Raw genomic sequence first — 21911 nt, forward strand, 5'->3', positions numbered from 1 at the left:
ATGGTTTCTGTCATGGGAGGAGGGGGCAGAACAGCAGGGTGTTTGGTAGAACAGTAAACAAGCCCTCCCACCCGCCTACATTACGTTATCTTGGGGTAGTTTTACTCCAAGAAATGTTCACAGATGTGAGTGTTTTTGTTGGGCTGACGGCGTGAGAGGTTGGACTAAAGTTGTGATGTGGCTGTGAAGGAAGGTTTCAAAGCCGAAAAAGGACAGGTTTACATCTGTGAGCGGGATAGTTTGGCTTTGGAGTTCATAGAGCTTGAAAAAGCTCCTTAAAAAGCCAGGGTTTGGATTGATTCCTACAGAGAGTTATATAACTCAGACTCCTAATGGTTGACGTCTGCTCTACCAAACCGAATGTATTGTTTTCCACTCATCTTTTATGAAAATTAACATTGAGCAGGGGCATAACTGCAGGGTGGGCAGCCACCCTAGGGCTCGGGGTGAGAGGGGGCCCGCAACAGTTGACCATAAGGAACCATAAAAATGACTGCGGGTCCGACGGGTGACAATAAATGACCCAGGCTCCCCAAGGAGTGGGCCCGACGGGTTCTTTGCACTGGGGCCCCTAAGATCCAAGTTATGCCACTGACATTGAGAGTAACTTTGATAATAACTTATACAATAACATATGCTTTGCAGTCACTCCAGTACTTTTTATCTGAAAGAATAAAACAAAAATGCTACTTTAAAAGTTTAAATCGTCATTTTTACTGTCGTTTTGGGGATTACGGCAATACTTTGTTATAGCAACGTAGTTGTAAAATTGGCTACAACTTTACACAGAAACAGTGATTTTATCATGTTAAAATGCATGTTGTTGACGTCTTGTGGTGATGCTTTTGAATAAGTGAGTATTTTAACGTTTACGAATTGGCCCCATTCACTTTCATTGTAAGTGCCTCACTGTTACCCAGATTTGTGCTTTTTTTTTTTTTTTTTTTTTTTTTTTAAAGAGGGATGAGTCAAAATTTGCACTAGAAAATAAGACAAAGTTAATGAGCTTGTTTACATGCACACATATGCTGATAACTATCAAAAATCAGCTTATTAGGGGGGCCTGGGTAGCTCAGCAAGTAAAGACGCTGACTACCACACCTGGAGTCGCAAGTTCGAATCCAGGGCGTGCTCCAGTCAGGCTTCCTAAGCAACCAATTGGCCCGGTTGCTAGTGTGGGTAGAGTCACATGGGGTAACCTCCTCGTGGTCGCAATAATGTGGTTCTCGTTCTCGGTGGGGTGCGTAGTGAGTTGTGCTTGGATGCCGCAGAGAATAGCATGGGCCTGCACACGCGCTACATATCCGTGATAATGCACTCAACAAGCCATGTGATAAGATGCGTGGTTTGACGGTCTCAGATGCAGAGGCAACTGAGATTCGTCCTCTGCCACCCGGATTGAGGTGAGTCACTACGCCACCACGAGGACTTAAAGCGCATTGGGAATTGGGCATGCCAAATTGGGGAGAAAAGGGCAGAAAAAAAATCAGCTTATTAAAAAGCAGACAACATGGGAAACCCGTGTCTCCATGAGTTTTGAAATAATCTGATTATTCTTTGCTTTTGAAGTCAAAACAAACATTTGCGCACACGTTGGATAAGACCGTAAGAATACGATAAAATTGTTTACATACAAGCGAAATCGGGGTATAGGCAAAAATCTATGTGTGCTGCTTGGTTTTTGTCTAAACCGTTTATGGCCTTACCCCGATAAAGGAAAACAGTTTACATGACCACGCACGTTATCGGCTTGCAAAACCGGTGTAAGAACCTGCATGCTCAGTGATTAGGTCTGGATTTTTTGCAGTGCAACCCAACTGTTTTACAGAATCTACAAAGGGTCCCTTTTAATCCAGAGTTACCGTGCTTGAGTGCCTATTTGAAATTGGCATTGTTTGTTTTCCCTGATGTTAGCTCTGGTCTGAGTGAGTGAGTGATGTGCATTTAGTAAGTGTTGACAGATTTCCCTATGACCTCAACTGCACTGTTGGGTAGTGAGAATCCAAAGCAGATCAGAGGTTGTGGTTTTAAGGCAGGAATGCAGCGGAAGAGGTGTAACTGAAGAAGCAGGGTCGCGCCAGACTGTTGCGTCTGGGCCGGTGTTTAATGGACTGCGCCATAGTTCACATTCTTCAGCGTCTCTGTAATGCCTTACACTACGCTGGGAACAGAATGTTCTTTCACATGCTCTCTTCCCAGGAGAACACAATATTTACCTTTTTCCCCCTTTTCTCTTTCCCTTCTTTTCCTTCCAGATTCGATATCTACAGGAAAGTGCCCAAAGATCTTACCCAGCCAACGTATACGGGAGCTTTCAGTGAGTTACAGTTTTTATAATCATTACTTTCCCTCCATCCACCCTCATCCACTCTATCAGTCAATAGAGTGAAAGAAAAGTGATTGCCCACTTTTTAAACGGCCTTGGGAAGAAAAAAATTCTCATTAATTTTCTCCATAGGGATTTTCAAATATTCTTCAATAAAGAGTTCTAAGCTATGAGCCAAACCAACCAGCTCAGAGATGAGTCACAACAGTACAAACTTTGATTTAAAGCAAAAACATATTTGAAAATTGGTAAAAAGACAAAGGTACAGAACTGTCTGCTTGTTCTTAAATAGGCGAATTAACTACAGTCTCTTGAAACATATATAATGTAATCAGAATTTTTTATATTCCGTTGCATATATGGCTCTTGTCTTTTGTTGTAAACATTCTTCTTTCTATGTTGTATTTCCTCACACAATATTCCTGCTTTGATCCCAATTGATTATTCACTCCTGTGTTGGTCAAACCAGTTTGCTGACTCAGTTTTAGTTTCCCGACTTTTGCCTTTTGGAGGGCTCATAGTTCCAGCCTTTATTACAAAGAAGGGTAGATGTTTGTAAGGTTAGGTGTTGCTCTTTGACTCATGATGGAATGATATTAGCACTATGTTATAACACTCATTCCTGTGGCTGCGTCTATTGTTCTTTTGGCCTCGAATTAACTACCTCATGTTTAGTCATGTTTGCTTAAGCTTACACCAACAGATCATAAACACAACCATAACATTGTTCCTAAACCAGTTTTGCGATTAAGTTGTCATGTGCTTAGGTGTAAATATCATTGGTTTGAAAGGTAAACAAATGAGAATGTGTATTTGTAGTTTTACTGGGATGTTTTCAAAACCAAGTCTATGAAGATAACAACATCTGTTTTCTTTAATTTTACTGTTTTTTAAGCTTTCTAATATAGTTAGCGAAACAGATATAAATAAAGCTAAAATTAATAATCTGTGAATATAACGTCTGTCTGATGTAATAAACTTTTTTTTTTCCTTTTCTGTAAAGTTAAAGAAACATATACAGATGAAGTCAGAAGTTTATGTATACTTAGGTTGAAGTCATTAAAACTTTTTTTTTTTTAACCACTCAACAGATTTCATATTAGTAAACTGTAGTTTTGGCAAGTCGTTGAGGACATCTACTTTGTGCATGACATGAGTAATTTTTCCAACAATTGTTTACAGACAGATTGTCTCACTTTTAATTGACTATATCACAATTCCAGTGGGTCAGAAGTTTACATACACTAAGTTAACTGTGCCTTTAAGCAGCTTGGAAAATTCCAGAAAATGATGTCAAGCCTTTAGGCAATTAGCAACTGGTAGTCTAATTGGCTAATTGGAGTCAATTGGAGGTGTACTTGTGGATGTATTTTAAGGCCTATACCTTCAAACTCAGTGCCTCTGCTTGACATCATGGGAAAATCAAAAGAAATCATCCTTGGTTCATCCTTGGGAGCAATTTCCAAATGCCTGAAGGTACCACGTTCATCTGTACAAACAATAGTACGCAAGTATAAACACCATGGGACCACACAGCCATCATACTTCTCAGGAGGGAGACACATTCTGTCTCCTAGATATGAACGTAATTTGATGCGAAAAGTGCAAATCAATCCCAGAACAACAGCAAAAGGACCTTGTGAAGATGCTGGAGGAAGCAGGTAGACAAGTATCTATATCCACAGTAAAACGAGTCCTATATCGACATAACATGAAAGGCTGTTCAGCAAGGAAGAAGCCACTGCTCCAAAACCACCATAAAAAAGCCAGACTACAGTTTGCACATGGGAACAAAGATCTTACTTTTTGGAGAAATTTCCTCTGGTCTGATGAAACCAAAATTTTACTTTTTGGCCATAATGTCCATCGTTATGTTTGGAGGAAAAAGGGTGAGGCTTGCAAGGTGAAGAACACCATCCCAACCATGAAGCATGGGGGTGGCAGCATCATGTTGTGGGGGTGATTTGCCGCAGGAAGGACTGGTGCAATTCACAGAATAGATGGCATCACCAGGAAGGAAAATGATGTGGATATATTGAAACAACATCTCAAGACATCAGCCAGGAAGTTAAAGCTTGGTCGCAAATGGGTCTTCCAAATGGACAATGACCCCAAGCATACCTCCAAAGTTGTAGAAAAATGGCTCAAGGACAACAAAGTCAAGGTATTGGAGTGGCCATCACAAAGCCCTGACCTCAATCCGATATAGATTTTTTGGGCAGAACTGGAAAGGCGTGTGCAAGCAAGGAGGCCTACAAACCTGACTCAGTTACACCAGTTCTGTCTGGAGGAATGGGCCAAAATTCCAGCAACTTATTGTGAGAAGCTTGTGGAAGGCTACCCAAAATGTTTGACCCAAGTTAAACAATTTAAAGGCAATGCTACCAAATACTAACAAAGTGTATGTAAACTTCTGACCCACTGGGAATGTGATGAAAGAAATAAAAGCTGAAATAAATCATTGTCTCTACTATTATTCTGACATAAAGTAGTGATCCTAACTCAGGGCTCCAGACTGCGACTAAATGGTCGCAAATGCAACCAAAATGTATTTATTGCGACTATAATTTAAAATCTAATCGCCACTGGTGACAGTCGGGTTGTGTGCGTTCATATGTGGTTTCATCAGATATCATCATGTGAGTTATTGAAAAAATCTTTAGAGCTCACACCAGTGTGTCTCGCACCGCTTTTTACGTGTTCTGTTTCTGACGAGCTCGCTGCACCGCATGCAACAACAAATCCATCACGAGAGAGTCGTGAACAAATGACTCTTTTGAATGGGGTCTTTTTCATGAATCACCCGAAAAGAACTGAGGGTTTCAACTCAGGAGCTCAGGTTAGCAGTTTGAATCAGATTCACTTTCTCAGCGAATTATCCGTAAGTGAGCTCACAACTGGGAGTGCAGACATTTCAAAATAAGAGTCCCATGTGTATTTTGGGCTTCTTTACAATTAAAAGTCCCATATTGTGTACCACATTTTTTCTCCTGGTAATTATTGATTGGGATTGGAGTAGCATAATAAACTGCATCTGGGAATTCATTCAATTTGCACCCTTGTAGTCTCTGTGTCTGGGTCATCTGGTAACAGTTAAAGACTAAGGCAATATTGTAAAACAATTTATTTATATATATATATATATACACACACACACACACACATTTACAGTGCATCCGAAATTATTCACAGCGCATCACTTTTTCCACATTTTGTTATGTTACAGCCTTATTCCAAAATGGATTAAATTCATTATTTTCCTCAAAATTCTACAAACAATACCCCATAATGACAACGTGAAAGAAGTTTGTTTGAAATCTTTGCAAATTTATTAAAAATAAAAAAACAAAAAAATCACATGTACTTCGCCCCAGTCTGAGGTCCAGAATGCTCTGGAGCAGGTTTTCATCAAGGATGTCTCTGTACATTGCTGCATTCATCTTTCCCTCGATCCTGACTAGTCCCCCAGTTCCTGCCGCTGAAAAACATCCCCACGGCATGATGCTGCCACCACCATGCTTCACTGTAGGGATGGTATTGGCCAGGTGATGAGCGGTGCCTGGTTTCTTCCAGACATGACGCTTGCCATTCAGGCCAAAGAGTTCAATCTTTGTTTCTCATGGTCTGAGAGTCCTTCAGGTGCCTTTTGGCAAACTCCAGGCAGGCTGTCATGTGCCTTTTACTGAGGAGTGGCTTCCGCCTCGAGGAAGAGTCCAGCTCGAGGAAGAGTCCTGGTGGTTCCAAACTTCTTCCATTTATGGATGATGGAGGCCACTGTGCTCATTGGGACCTTCAGTGCTGCAGAAATTTTTCTGTACCCTTCCCCAGATCTGTGCCTCGATACAATCCTGTCTCGGAGGTCTACAGACAATTTCTTTAGACTTAATGGCTTGGTTTGTGCTCTGACATGCACTGTTAACTGTGGGACCTTATATAGACAGGTGTGTGCCTTTCCAAATCATGTCCAATCAACTGAATTTACCACAGGTGGACTCCAATCAAGTTGTAGAAACATCTCAAGGATGATCAGTGGAAACAGGATGCACCTGAGCTCAATTTTGAGTGTCACGGCAAAGGCTGTGAATACTTATGTACATGTGATTTTTTTGTTGTTTATTTTATTATTATTTATTTTTTATAAATTTGCAAAGATTTCAAACAAACTTCTTTCACGTTGTCATTATGGGGTATTGTTTGTAGAATTTTGAGGAAAATAATGAATTTAATCCATTTTGGAATAAGGCTGTAACATAAAATGTGGAAAAAGTGAAGCGCTGTGAATACTTTCCGTATGCACTGTATATATATATGTATAGATAGATAGATAGATAGATAGATATGTGTGTATATATATATATGACCCTGCACTCTGACCCCAGCCTAGCTGGGATATGTGAAAAAGAAGAATTTCACTGTATATGTGCAAATGTATAATGTGTGATAAAGAAAATTATAATTATTATTATAATTATAATTATAAATTATAAATTATAATTATTATATATGTATATAAATAATGTATATAAAAACATTCATTGATGCTCAAGAAGACAACAGACTATTATATGCATACTATACTTTATGTAATTATCTGTAATGTAGATTGGGAAGAGCAGTATTAAATAATAAAATCTTTTATCTCTTATATTTGTATAAATTATGAAAGGAGTGTGAACATTTACATTTATTCATTTGGCAGATGCTTTTATCTAAAGCGACTTACAAGCGAATGTAAGCGAATCATCTTAAGGAGACAGTGGTACGAAAAAGTGCCGTAGTACAACAGTTCACTAGCATCAGAATAGCATTCAAAACAGATTAAAGTGCAACACTTTTTTTGTCTTTTTTTTTTTTTTATTAGTGACTGGTTAAGTGCTCATGGAAAAGATGTTTTTAGTCGTTTTTTTGAAGACAGAAAGTGAGTCAGCTTCACAGATGGAGTTGAGAAGGTCATTCCACTAACGTGGTATGATGAAGCCGAAACTCCGGGAAAGTGTTCTGGTGCCTCTTTGTGTTGGTACAACAAGACAACGTTCCTTAGCCGACCGCAGGCTTCTAGTAGGCACGTAGCTCTGCAGAAATGATTTTAGGTATGCTGGAGCAGACCCAGTGACTGTTTTGTATGCCAGCATCAGAGACTTGAACTTGATACATGCATTAACCGGCAGCCAGTGGAGAGAGATGAGTGGTGTAACATGTGCTCTCTTTGGTTCATTAAAGACCAGACATGCTGCTGCATTCTGGATCATTTGCAGGGGTCTAATTGCACATGCAGGGAGGCCTGCAATGAGAGTGTTACAGTAGTCCAGTCTAGTTATGACAAGTGACTGAACAAGAAGATGTGTGGCATGTTCAGAGAGGAAGGTTCTTATCTTCCTGATATTGTAGAGTGTAAATCTGCATGATCTTGCGGTCTGTAAGATGTGGTCTGTGAATGAGACATTTATGAGACAAAAGGGAATGCAAACTTATCTTCTCCACTATATATACTGTTTGTTAAACCTCTGATTAATGTGTTATAAACTGTCTTCCTTTTCTTCTGCTTTCTATCTTGTTTCTGAACAACAATCTAAATTGAGCAATTCTGTGATTTGGCGACTAAAAACAGCCATTTGGCTCCTTAATGTTTCAGTTTAGGGTTTTTCGGGGACGCCATGCGAGAAGCAGATGTGTGAGACACGAGCTCTGCGAACTTTGCTAGTTTTTTAATTATTTTCATGTTATAATCCGGTGAGATTCGATACACCCAATTACATACTTGCTCTTTGAGGTAAACATGGCAAAGAAGTCAAAATCCTCAGAATCTGGAGACATTAAAAGACACTTACGTGTTCAAGCTGAGGCCTCTGGCAGGACTGCGAGATGGGTACTCGATTTGGATGGCATGTCGGTAGATGAAATTCAGCGTCAGCTGTCCAACATGTCGGTGATGCTGACAAAGGTTGTTGCTGACTTGGAAGATCTCGCTGTAATACGTCGATCGATTACGGCAATGGAAACAAAATTCTCTGAGTTGTTTTACAAGAGTGACAGAAGTTGAAAAACGAATCGATTATCTTGAGTCATCGGAAAGGGAATTATCCGCTAATCCACCCGCGTCCAAAACAGATTTGGAATTAATTTAGGAACAACTGGAATATTTTGAAAATATGAGCCGGAGGAATAACATACGAATTGTTGGAATTCCTGAGCATGAAGGGGGCAGAGATATGGTGAAATTCCTGGACGAGCTCTTCCCGAGTCTACTCGACATAACAGGCCACAAGCTGGAAATCGAGCGAGCTCACAGAGTCCCGGCTCGCAGATCTGCTGAGGGAGATAGGCCCCGATCGATTTTGGCCAAATTTCTGAGATCATCCGATAAAGATCTGGTGTTGCGCCAGGCAAGGAGCAAAGGAAAGCTTTCTTGGAAGAACCATAATATTTTCTTGTTCCCGGACTTTGCGAATTCGACGAGAGAAACGCGATCGGTTCAAGGAATGTAAGAAACTCTTACACCAGCAGAAGATCACTTTTGCAATGATGTTCCCGGCCAAACTGAGAATAGAAATGAAGAATGGTCACAAAGTATTTACATGTCCAAAACAGGCACTCTCTTTCGTAAATACATTGGAGTGAGTAAGCCATTTGATGTTTCTTATATTAGTGGACTGACTCGCTGTTTAGGAACTCTATTATCTGAGGAAGCTGGGTGCCATTTTTGTTTCTATTTGCGCTGGCTCTGCCTAGTGGCTGGAGTTTGTTTTGTGGCATGACTCCAAGAAACTTTTGCATTGACAGAAGATCTTTTTTACACTGAAGTTTCCGGCCAGATTGAGAATGGACACTTTGGGTGACTGCAAAATATCTACATGCTCACATAAAAGATGTCTTTTAAAAAGTTGACGGGCTGAGTAAGTTATGGTGTATTTATTTATTTTATTTTATTTTTTTGGCCTCCGAGTTAGTTTGGCTCTTGATCATCAGAGGAACCGGGATGCTGGTTTTGTTTTTCGTGCTGGCTCCGCCTAGAGGCATAACAGCAGGCTCACTGAACAATTGCTTGTCTGTCCGAGGAAACTGAACGGCTTTATATCAGCTGGAGTTTATTTTGTGGAGGAACACACCTTTGAGAAGGTTCTGTGAATGAGTATACATGTTTTTTCTGTTATTCTGCCTGTTGGCTGGGGTCTGTTTTACTAAGTATTTTCTGTTATTTAATTTTGCCTTACAAAATTTGTATAGAAGCACCGGACTTGAGCAATCCGATGGCAAAGTTGTCGCGGGGGCTTTCATAGGCGTACATGGACTCTTTGAGTTTTAAGGGATTGACGCCGGTTGGCGCTGTCGTGCACGGGGTTAATGCGCACGTTTTTCGTTTTTCTGTTTGTTTTGATCGGGGGGAAGTTCAGGGTTTGATTGTTGCATTAATGGGGAATGTGGTCTGTGTAATCTTGTTTTTGACACACAATTTATTTTTATTATATCAATATGTCAAATGTTAATATGAATAAGTTGTCTCTCTCCACATGGAATGTGAATGGGTTGGGGCACCCCATAAAAAGAAGGAAGGTTATTTATTTTCTTAAACGTAAGAAATATGATATTGTGTTTCTTCAAGAAACACATCTTTCCCCGCAGGAAGCTGAAAAATTTGGGAAGATATGGGGTGGACATGTTTTCTTTAGTGTTGGCTCTAGTAAGAGTTGGGGAGTCATTATATTGATTAATAAACATCTACAATTAAAATTTTTCAAACAGATTAAAGATAATTTAGGAAGAGTCATTATTGTTTTAGCAGAAATTCAGGGGCAAAGGTTGATTTTGGCTAATATTTATGCGCCTAACACTGTGATCAGGGCTTTTTTATAGATCTTGAAGGGATATTGCAAGCCGCTGGCACCCCTCATGATATAATATTGGGAGGAGACTTTAATCTTTTGATGGACTTAGTCCTCGATCATAGTGAAGCAAAAGTGTGTAAGCCCCCTAGAGCAACAGTGACACTTCACAAGATGTGTAAAAATCTTGGTCTTGCAGATATTTGGCGACTTTTGAACCCATCTGGTAGGGACTATACATTTTTTTCATCAGTCCATAAGATTTATTCTAGAATAGATTTATTTTTGATATCTAAGTCCCTCATTTCATCTGTTGTGGATTGCTCAATTGGAAACATCTTAGTCTCAGATCACGCCCTGGTGAGTTTGGAGATGTTGCCACATACGGAGAAAAAGAAATCATATAGTTGGCGCTTTGATGTATCCCTTTTGCAAAATTCTGATTTCCAACAAATTTTAAAGACCGAGGTCGGTGTTTGAATGGGGACCGGCTGGTCCTCGGTGTCCTCTGTGGACGTGGCTTGGGAGGCACTTGGGCAGTTCTTGGGGGTTGGATCATGCAGTGTGCCTCATTCACCAAAAAATCCAGAGCACGGGAGCTTGTGGAGTTGGAGGGGAATATTGGAGGTGCAGAGGCAGAGCTGAAGCGCAGAATGTCGTCTGATGGCTTCGGAGAGTTGACTGGATTGAAATACAGATATAATGCTGTTTTGTCGCGGAAGGTGGAGTTTTGGTTATTCAGGGCAAGACAGTCATACTTTGGGTCAGGGGACAAAGCAGGGAAGCTTTTGGCTGGATGTATAAAGCAGAAGGAGTCTTTTTCTACTATTCCCTCAGTGAAATCTGCTGGTGGTGAAATATTTACCTCGGTCACTGATATTAATAATGCTTTTAAAGAATTCTATATTGATCTTTATAGTTCTACGTCCTCTACTGATGAGGATATTGGAAACTTTGTGGAGCCATTGAAGCTTCCTGAACTGACGACTGAGCAGGGAAGTTGTCTTGATTCTGGGATGACCTTGGAGGAACTTAGCGAGGTAATTAGGGCCTTGCCTGCGGGCAGGGCTCCGGGGCCAGATGGTTTTGCTGCTGAAATTGTTTGGATCTTGTGCTACAGAACTGGCTCCACATTTGTTTAGAAGTTTATACAGAACCATTAAAGAACGGAAAGCTTCCTCTGGCCGTGACACAAGCCCGGATCAGTCTGATTCTTAAAAAGGACAAAGATCCAGGCTTGTGTAAGGGTTGCCGTCCAATTTCCCTGATCCAGTTAGATGTAAAAATTTTGTCAAAAATTTTGGCTAATTGATTAAGTAAAGTTATGACATCACTTATACGTGTAGATCAGGTGAGGTTTGTTCGGGGCCGTAGCTCTTCTGATGGCATTAGGCGTCTCATCGGTATCGTGTGGTCAGTGGCGAGTGAGTGATCTCCGGTCGCTGCCATCTCACTTGACACCGAAGGGGCGTTTGATGTAGTAGAATGGGATTATCTTTTTGGGGTTTTGGAAATGTACGGGTTCGGGAGTGCGTTTATTGGATGGATTAGGTTACTTTGTAGACACCCAGTAGCGGTGGTACAAACAAATGGACTAATTTCAGATTATTTTACTTTGGATAGGGGCACCCGGCAGGGTTGCCCTCTTTCCACATTATTGTTCTGTCTTGCCCTGGAACCATTAGCAACCGCGATAAGAAAGGAGGATGATTTTCCAGGGTTGGTGGCGGGAGGTATGGCGCATAAACTCTTGCTTTACACAGATGATATTCTATTATTTGTCTCTGACCCCAGTAGATCTATGCCTTGCCTCTACAGAATTATTAATTCCTTTTCTAAGTTTTCAGGATATAGAGTCAGTTGGTCTAAATCCGAAGCTTTGGCTCTGACAGTGTACTGCCCAGAAACGGCTTTCCAGCCGGGTGCTTTCCAGTGGCCCAAACAGGGCATTAAGTATTTGGGTATTTTATTTCCAGCAAATTTGTGTGATTTAGTTAGTTAATTTTGACCCCTAAATAAAACGGTTTTCGAGTGATGTGGGCAGCTGGGCTTCATTACATTTATCTATGATTGGGAAGGTTAATGTTATTAAAATGAATTGTATTCCAAAATTCAATTATTTACTGCAGTCTCTCCCTGTAGATGTCCCCCTCTCTTATTTCAAGCAATTTGATAGCATAGCAAAGTCTTTCATTTGGAATGGTAAGCATCCCAAATTACATTTCAATAAGTTACATAGGCCGATTGACAAAGGTGGGCTAGGCCTACCCAAGATTTTGTTTTATTATTATGCATTCGGTCCCAGAGATTTGGCTCATTGGTCGCTTCCACCTGAGAGAGCCCCTCCCTGGTTCTGTATAGAACAGGAAGTTCTTGCCCCTATTTCACCACTGCAGAGCCTTTCTATCAAATTAATCGGAGAAGCTAAAGTACATCCCGTTATCTCACACTTGAACTCGGTATGGACTAAAGTGTCCAGACTGTTTAATTCTGACATTTTTTTAAATGTTGCCTCGAGAATATGGCTGAACCCCAAACTATGCATCAACAAGTCCCCTTTTTGCTGGTCAGAGTGGATTGGGAGGGGGGTTACTACACTTGGTGACCTGTATGAGAATGGAGTGTTGAGATCCTTTCAAAATTTGGTTCAACTTTTTGGGATTCCTAGATCTCAGTTCTATAAGTATTTACAGCTGCGCCACCTGCTCTGTACTGTTTTTGGGAGTGGTTTACACCCTCCTAAAGTGGCAGACACTCTGGGAGAGGCGATTACTGCTTTTGGAAAAGGTCATGAGGCATCGGTGTATTACTCCCTACTAATTCAGAGTCTGGGAGACGGAACTTCAACTTCTCTTAAGAGATTATGAGAGAAAGATCTAATATTGGTATTGGAGGAGTGACAGTGGGCTGGGATTCAAAAAAATTTCAAATCTGCATCCAGAGACGCAAGGGTTCGCCTCATGCAATTTAAGATTTTACATAGAGTCTATTGGACCCCCTCTAGATTGCATAGGCTTGGTCTTAAAGACACACCCACCTGCTGGCGATGTCAATTATAAGATGGAGACACAACCCATGTCTTTTGGGGATGTGTTAAGATGCAGGAATTTTGGATGAGGATTCAAAGTTTTATGTGCGAGGTTTTGGCCTCTCAAATTTTATTTTGCCCCAGACTCTGTATCTTGGGAGATGGGGCAGTCATTAATTTGGAGAATAAGCATGTGAAAAACTGGGTCCTATCTAGTGTTATGATCGCCAGACAGATCACTTTGAGGAGTTGGAAGTCGGCTGGAGTGCCCCCTTTTTAGGAGTGGTGTTCAGAGTTGGCCAGAGTGGCAGCCCTTGAGGAGGCGGTATCCAGAAGACTGGGGAGTCTGGACATGTTTGCGAAGAAGTGGGGCAGATATCTGTCTTTTTTGGAGGGCTCTCGGGGAGGGACAATGGAGAGAGAGGTGTAGGGGTTTTATGTGTGTGATTGTTTATTTTATTTTTATTTTTTTATTAATTAATTTATTTTTGTTGTGTGTCTATGGTTGTGTGACCACTGGGGTGTTGGGGGGTCGGGGGGGGGGGGTGTTGTATATTGATTCTGTATATGTGTGTTCTGCTATGTATATATTTAATGGTTGAATCAATAAAAAAATGTTAATCGGAAATGTTTCAGTTTAGGAGCCAATGGCTCCTAAGTCATTTTTTTTAGTCTGGAGCCCTCTAAATGACCTAAGACAGGGAAAGTTTTCTATGATTAAATGTCAGGAATTGTGAAAAACTGAGTTTAAATATATTTGGCTAAGGTGTATGTAAACTTTTGACTTCAACTGTACAAAAAAGCTAATGAAACAGAAAATTGTATAAAAATGTACAAAGATAATGACATCTGTCTGATGTAATTGATTGTTTTTAAAGCTTTTCTGTATAGTTAAAGAATGGATATAAAACGGTAAAGAAAATTGAAAATAAACTGAAATTAAAAGGCTTATCTGTGAAGATAACGACTTCTGTCTGACATAATCAACTGTGTTTTAAAATCTTCTCATAGAGTAAACGAAACAGAGAAAATAAGCTAAAATCAATAATCTACAAAGATAACAGCATTTGTCTAATGTAATCAACTGTGTTTTTCAAATGTTTCCGTATAGAAGTATAAAGTTAATGAAATAAAGTAGTATAAAATTAATAATCTTTAAAGATAACAACATTTATCCAATATAATCAACTGTTTTTCAAGCTTTTTCATCAACGGTTAATTAAATAGATTATAAAAAAGGAAAGGAAATAGAAAATAAGTCAATAATTTACGAATACTTTTAAAACTAGTTTATGAACAAGGGAACCGAAAATAGGATAGACTCAACTGTTTAACTGTAAAATCGCTAAAGTGTTGATAATTCTTTCCAAGTATTATCTTCGGTAAGTAGAAGGCATGATGATCTATGTCAAAACTGAATCTGTGAGGACCGTGATCTGTGTTTCATAGTGACACACCTTATTGTTTGTGCTTGTAGCTAAACATTAGCTTGTGTAAACTGGAACAAACCACAAGTTGGAGGATGACCTGTCAACCACAAACTCATGTGAACATTGAGTCACTGGAGACTGTCTCCATGTAAATATGCACAAGCTTCTGCTAGTTGACTCATTTGATCGCATGTTGAACTCAGGAACGATCATGTTAACAAGTGCAGTAAAGCCACACACAGTAATTTGCTTGTATAATTATCTTATGTAATCTTTCTTTGACTTTCAAATATATATTATACTTGCAACAGTTGTTGTTTTAGGACATAAACCCTCTGATGCATTAATTAATATTATAATTTTTTTAAAAGTTGATTTCTTATTTTTACTTTAAAGCAAAAATATAATCATTCCCAATATTATTATGTTTGTTTTTTCAAAATATATATTTTGAGAGTTACACAACTGTCCACTGCAAATTTGCAAAACAAGATAATGATGAATATTCCAGAGATACTTTGTGTATTGAAACTTTTGTCAGCGATGTTGAATTTGTTGTCATAAAATATAAAATGACATAAAGAGAACAGTCATATACAGTAAAATTACAGTGGCAAGAATAAGTATGTGAACCCTTTGGAATTAGCTGGTTTTCTGCATTAATTGGTCATAAAATGTGATCTCAACTTCATCAAAGTCACAAGTATAGACAAACACAATGTGCTCCAGCTAACAACACACAAACCAGGGACTAAAAACGGTTCAAGGAATGAAAACGAAATCCGAAAACGAATGAAATTTTTAGCAGAACGTAGCCGAAAACCGGAACAAAGTGATTTTCAATTGCTCCAGGGTAAAAACATTTATAAATGCTGGAAACCGGCTATAACCAGTTAATTTTATTACAATAATTTTTTCATGAAACTAAAGGTCAAAGGGTTTATCACAGTATATTTTTGGAACTACACCACTTCATGTTGCCTGAAAAAATGAAACAAGTGCTTTGAACCTTAAGGAAACTGCTGCATCACACATTTCTTTGCCTAATTTGCCATTGTGGAAGTCACATTCTGTGAATGACTTGTTTCCAAGTCTTCACTGAAATATGTTATTGATATGATGCATTAATACAGATTTGATGCTGCCGGGTTTTGACTCGGAAGCAGATCTTTAATTAAAATTTCACTTAACAGTTAATTAACTGTATGATTGTTACGATTTCTATTGTGATAAATCACTAATGTTTTGTTTATTTTGAGGTAAGTGGCTTATTTTGAGCTTGTTTTTCCAGACCAGATTGCTTGCTTCTCTTGTGAGATCTGGCAACACTGCAATTGGTATTTGACCCACCCCTTAGCGTAGAGTACTGTCATTTAAAAAGAACGTTATTAACCTTTCTTTTATTTTGTTCTAACTGGTAACCATTTGGAAAGGAGGCTGCAGAACTTTTAAACAGGAATTAAAAAATACAGTTTTTGCTCAGAACTAACTGAAATAAAAACATTTTTTTGTTTCTAGTCCCTGATACAAACAGTTAAAATCTTTCATGTCTTTAATGAACACATCCCATTAAACATTCACAGTGCTGTGGAAAAAGTAAGTGAACCCTAGGATTTAATAACTAGTCGATCCTCCTTTGGCAGCAATAACCTCAACCAAGTGTTTCCGATAGCTGCGGATTAGACCCGTACAACGTTCAAAGGGAATTTAGGAATTGAGTCATCTTGGCTGGTTGGTCACTTCTAGGGAGTGTAGTCACAGTACTAAATCATCTCCATTTATAGAGAATGTGTCTAACTGTAGACAGATGAATATCTAAGCTCCTTGAGACTTTGTTGTCTTTAAATTCACTTTTTCCACAGCACTGTTGATGTTTAATGGGATGTGTTCAATAAAGGCATGGACGATTATAATGGTTTGTGTGTTGTTCGCTTAAGCACATTGTGTTTGTCTATACTTGTGACTTTGATGAAGATGAGATCACATTCTATGACCAATTAATGCCGAAAAACAGCTAATTCCAAATGGTTCACATACTTTCTCTTGCCACTGTATATGTTAGGGTCAAAAGTGATCACTCATGGTGGCTTGGATGTAACATCACTCTCTGAATTGTTTAAAATGGCTTTTGATTTAGATTTGTCCACTGCTGTGTTCATCAAGCATCAGAGGGTTATATATACATTTTATAAGATAAATATATTTTATCATTTTTTATATACAGTACTGTGCAAAAGTTTTAGGCACATAAGATGCTTCACAAAAACATTTGTCTTAAGATGGTTATTTATATTTTCAGATTTAGTGTGTCAATAGGAAATATACATTTTGGACTCCCAAACATTTCTTTTGCAAATAGAAAAGATTAGAATAGAAGAACAGGGAGCCCTGCAACAGATGGCATGGTCCCCACAGAGCCCCCACTGAATATTGTGTCAGTCTGAGATTACATAAAGAGACAGAAGCAACTGAGACAGCCTAAATAGATAGAAGAACTGTGGCGAATTCTCCAAGAAGCTTGAAACATCCTATCTGCCAACAACCAAGAAAAACTGTGTCCAGGTGTACCCAGGAGAATTTGTGCTGTTTTATAGGCAAAGGTGGTCACACCGAATATTGATTTAGCCTTTTTTTTTTTTCTTTTTTTTTTTTTATGTTTACTGAGTTTGTATGACATTAAATGAAAACTATTTATGTCATTATTTTGGAGACATCCTCACTATGCAACATTTTTCCCAAGTGCCTAAAACTTTTGCACAGTACTGTGTATAAAATAATGTATTATTTTATTTCTATATAATAATAATAATAATATTGCATGTATACATTTTACATTACATTTAAAGATAAACATGTATTATAATTTTTTTATATATACAGTATATATGTATAACATTATATACTGTTTACAACATATATACAGCTCTAGAAATAATGAAGAGACCACTGCAAAATTTTAAATATAAATAGTAAATCTAGAGAAACTGATAGTTTTGCAGTGGTCTCTTAATTTTTTGCAGAGCTTTATATACAGTATATGTATGTATGTATATATATATATATAAACACCAGTCATAAATATACACTGGCAGCCAAAAGCTTGGAATAATGTACAGAATTTGCTCTTATGGAAAGAAATTGGTACTTTTATTCACCCAAGTGGTATTCAACTGATCACAATGTATAGTCAGGACATTAATAACGTGAAAAATTACTATTACAATTTGAAAAAAATGTTCAGAAATTCTTAAACTACTTCAAAGAGTTCTCATCAAAAAATCCTTCATGTGCAGCAATGAGAGCTTTGCAGATCCTTGACATTCTAGCTGTCAGTTTGTCCAGATACTCAGGTGACATTTCACCCCACACTTCCTGTAGCACTTGCCATAGATGTGACTGTCTTGTCGGGCACTTCTCACGCACCTTACAGTCTAGCTGATCCCACAAAAGCTCAATGGGGTTAAGATCCATAACACTCTTTTCCAATTATCTGTTGTCCAACATCTGTGTTTCTTTGCCCACTCTAACCTTTTCTTTTTGTATTTCTGTTTCAAAAGTGGCTTTTTCTTTGCAATTCTTCCCATAAGGCCTGCACCCCTGAGTCTTCTCTTTACTGTTGTACATGAAACTGGTGTTGAGCGGGTAGAATTCAATGAAGCTGTCAGCCGAGGACATGTGAGGCGTCTATTTCTCAAACTAGAGACTCTGATGTACTTATCCTCTTGTTTAGTTGTACATCTGGCCTTCCACATCTCTTTCTGTCCTTGTTAGAGCCAGTTGTCCTTTGTCTTTGAAGACTGTAGTGTACACCTTTGTATGAAATCTTCAGTTTTTTGGCAGTTTCAAGCATTGTATAGCCTTCATTCCTCAAAACAATGATTGACTGACGAGTTTCTAGAGAAAGCTTTTAATTCTAATATAGACCTTAAGACATGCCAACTCAAAAACAAACACAAAGACAATGTTAAGCTTCATTTAATGAACCAAATAGCTTTCAACTGTGTTTGATATAATGGCAAGTGATTTTCTAGTACTAAATTAGCAATTTAACATGATTACTCAAGGATAAGGTGATTGCTGTTTGAAATGGGGCCTGTCTAGATTTACATTTACATTTACATTTATGCATTTGGCAGACGCTTTTATCCAAAGTGACTTACAGTGCACTTATTACAGGGACAATCCCCCTGGAGCAACCTGGAGTTAAGTGTCTTGCTCAAGGACACAATGGTGATGGCAGTGGGGATTGAACAAGCAACCTTCTGATTACAAGTTATGTGCTTTAGCCCACTATGCCACCACCACTCCAAAATTGTATCAAAAATGACTTTTTTCAAATAGTGAAGGAAAAATAATGAGACATAAAAGTCCATTTTAAAAGCATTTCAGAACAAGAAATAACATTTTGATTTCAAAAGGTATTAAAATGAATAAAATGAAAAGAAAAAGGATACATAATAACAACAGGAACATGGTTCTCTATGTGGTGATATGTTTCTTGGAATCAGCAGGGGCCTGATGTATAAACGTTGCATACGCACAAAATGGGCAGTGAAATTTTCGTACCCAATATCCCACGCAGACATCGAGATATATAAAAAATAAACTTGGCATAAATATCGCTTTGGATAAAAATATGTCAGTCGCTTTTTTGGATAAAAGCGTCTGCTAAATGACTAAATGTAAATGTAATATGTATGCTGTGCACCGTCTGCACACTCTTGTCTGTGCGTATACACTCTTTTACTAGTGTGTGTGTGAATTGCCGACACCAGCTGTCCAAGTAATGAACTCAACTTTTCATATAATAACCAACATTTGGGAATAAAAAGGTATGGAGTTAAGCACTTGAATCAGATGTAACTATTGCAGCTGATATTAGGCTATATTCATTTTACGTAACTAATTGAAAATGCATTAAAAGGAAATATTGGAATGGATGCGCTGCTTTTGCATGACTTTCCCGCGGCATCATACGGAGGGAACGTATTTTAGGATTTCTTGGCTCGTGATATTTTCGATTCCCAAAGGCCATTCACCTCGAATTGTGTTTTTTTTACAGAAAATACAAGGTAAAATACAACATTCAAATAAAGATGATCTGACTGATGCGGAATGGCCTGGTAAAACAGATGCATTCAGTAGTCGAACGGGCCGAGAGTGAAAAATCAGCACGACACCGTAAATCCCGACAGAAAACGCAATGACAACCCTGTTTATGATGTAGCCTTTTGAAAAACATTATGAAAAATACCATACAAAGCAAAAGATAAACTTACACTTTTATAAATCTGAAAACCTTTAGAATGAAATCTACTCCAAGTTTTATACATGAGGCCCCTGTTGTTGTCATAGTGAATGTTTGAACATATTGCTCACAATTGTTGTCTTGACCTCTTCTTGTCCCCCCAGTTTCAATATGCTGCTGTGTCTTCATGTTGTTCCTCTTTCTCTCCGAACTGACAGGATTCATCGCCACAGAAATGTATGTATGAATGTTTTATCACACATTGCATCAATCAAAGATGTGAAGACAAGTACCTATGATGAGATACACCTTAAACCTTCACGGACCTTTATAAATATTTGCACTTTTCACACAGGTCACTGATAGGACATAAAGTAATTAGATAGTTTTTACCTGCATTAAAAGATGCATGAATTTATGACCCGATTGCAATCACACTGTTGTAACCCCAGTGACGAGTCCGTTCACACAGGATAAAGACATTGCTGCCTATTTGTCAACTTCTTTCAACTGTTTATCATGAGAAGTGTGGATTGCAAATTGCAAGTTACTGCAATGTTGGTATTTTACTGTCAAGAGACAAATTATAGTAGGAGATTACCTTTACAGATGGCCAAGGTTTGATCATGATCATGAGTCAATGCTAAATTTAATGTGTGTGTTTGTGTGTGTTTCCAGAGTAAATGAACTGTATGTTGATGACCCTGATAAGGACAGTGGTGGGAAGATAGATGTGAGTTTAAACATCAGTTTGCCAAACTTACACTGTGATTGTGAGTATATACATAAAATACATAAATACTCTTATGTTTTTCCATCCACATGTGTATGACAACATCCAAAATTTGCATGTTATGATTGTAACTCAAACTCATTTTTGAGTGTTAACAGCGACTTTCCTGTTTTATGGGGTATTTCATTCAGTTATAGGGATAGGTCACCCAAAAATGTTAATTCTGTAATTATTTACTCCTTCTCATGTTGTTCCAAACCTGTATGTTGTTGTTGTTGCTGTTTTTTCGTGGAAAACAAATTAGAAATATTTAAAGAATCTTCACTCAGCATCTTGCCATATAACAACAATTCATTTTGTCTACCGTGCTAGGCGCAGCGCTACGAGCAATGACCGTGCACCACGCCTTATCCAATTTTTTTTGTGAGTGCGCTAACACTGAGCCCAATTTTCAGGCCAGCGCAAGTGGGCATAGGTGGGAGGGTTTTCGCTATCTATGGGTGAATGCACGCAAACTGTGGGTTTATTGTATGTTAATGAAGTGGCGCAATTAGCTATTTTCCTGAGAAATAGGTCATTGCGCTAAGACATTTGAGATCTGTAACAAGGTTCGCTGTTGGGTGGAAAGGAAGCTGGGACCGGCTTGAACAATACACGTAGACTTTATTGTTCAACTTAAACACAACAAAAAACATTGCTTTTCAGCAGAACACTGACACACAGACACTAACACAGCTCCTTGTGTCTGTCTCTCTCTCTCTCTCTCTCTCTCTCTCTCTCTCTCTCTCTCTCTCTCTCTGGCATCCCCGGCTGCTCCTTATCTCTCTCTCCTGCTGATTGGGGCAACTCAGCACCAGGCGTGCACCCTTACGGCCCGGCCACGCCTTCCTCCTCATCACATACGCCCGATTCAGGCCGGGGAACCAACCAGCCTGACCTACACCCCCCCCCTTCCTGGAGGGGAGGAGTTGCCCCTTTGGCGTCGGCTGGTCTTCCCCGCCTCCTGGGAACCCGAGTAGGTCGAGGGGAGGGAGAGGGGAGAGAGAAAGAGAGTGGGAGAGCCCGAGAGAGAGAGAGAGAAAACAAAGAAAAACGCTCCGGTTCGCCAGCCCCGAATACGCTGTCACATGGTCCTCAGCCAGCTGCACTTCCTCCTGGTGGACGGCAGCGGGCTCCTCTGCCTCCTGGCGGACGGCAGCGGTGAGGACTCCATGACAGCGCATCCTTCGTCCTTCCCGGGTTTCGGCACCAATGTAACAATATTCATTGTTGGATGGAAAGAAGGAAGCTGGGACCGGCTTGAAAAATACATGTAGACTTTAATGT

At 39.2% G+C, this 21911-nt stretch overlaps 1 protein-coding gene across 6 annotated transcripts in view; it reads left to right on the forward strand.

The window, feature by feature from the left end:
- LOC127412854 (endoplasmic reticulum-Golgi intermediate compartment protein 1-like) overlaps positions 1-21911 on the forward strand; it is a 52929-nt gene that overhangs the window by 12991 nt on the left and 18027 nt on the right. For all 6 annotated transcript variants that reach the window (XM_051649528.1, XM_051649530.1, XM_051649529.1 and 3 more), the window contains 3 exons: positions 2256-2317; positions 20017-20089; positions 20531-20625. In XM_051649528.1, the coding sequence (XP_051505488.1) occupies positions 2256-2317; positions 20017-20089; positions 20531-20625 (230 nt within the window). The remainder of the gene's footprint in view (positions 1-2255; positions 2318-20016; positions 20090-20530; positions 20626-21911) is intronic.

Source organism: Myxocyprinus asiaticus, chromosome 22 (genome assembly GCF_019703515.2).
Source record: "Myxocyprinus asiaticus isolate MX2 ecotype Aquarium Trade chromosome 22, UBuf_Myxa_2, whole genome shotgun sequence".
Taxonomy (NCBI): domain Eukaryota; kingdom Metazoa; phylum Chordata; class Actinopteri; order Cypriniformes; family Catostomidae; genus Myxocyprinus; species Myxocyprinus asiaticus.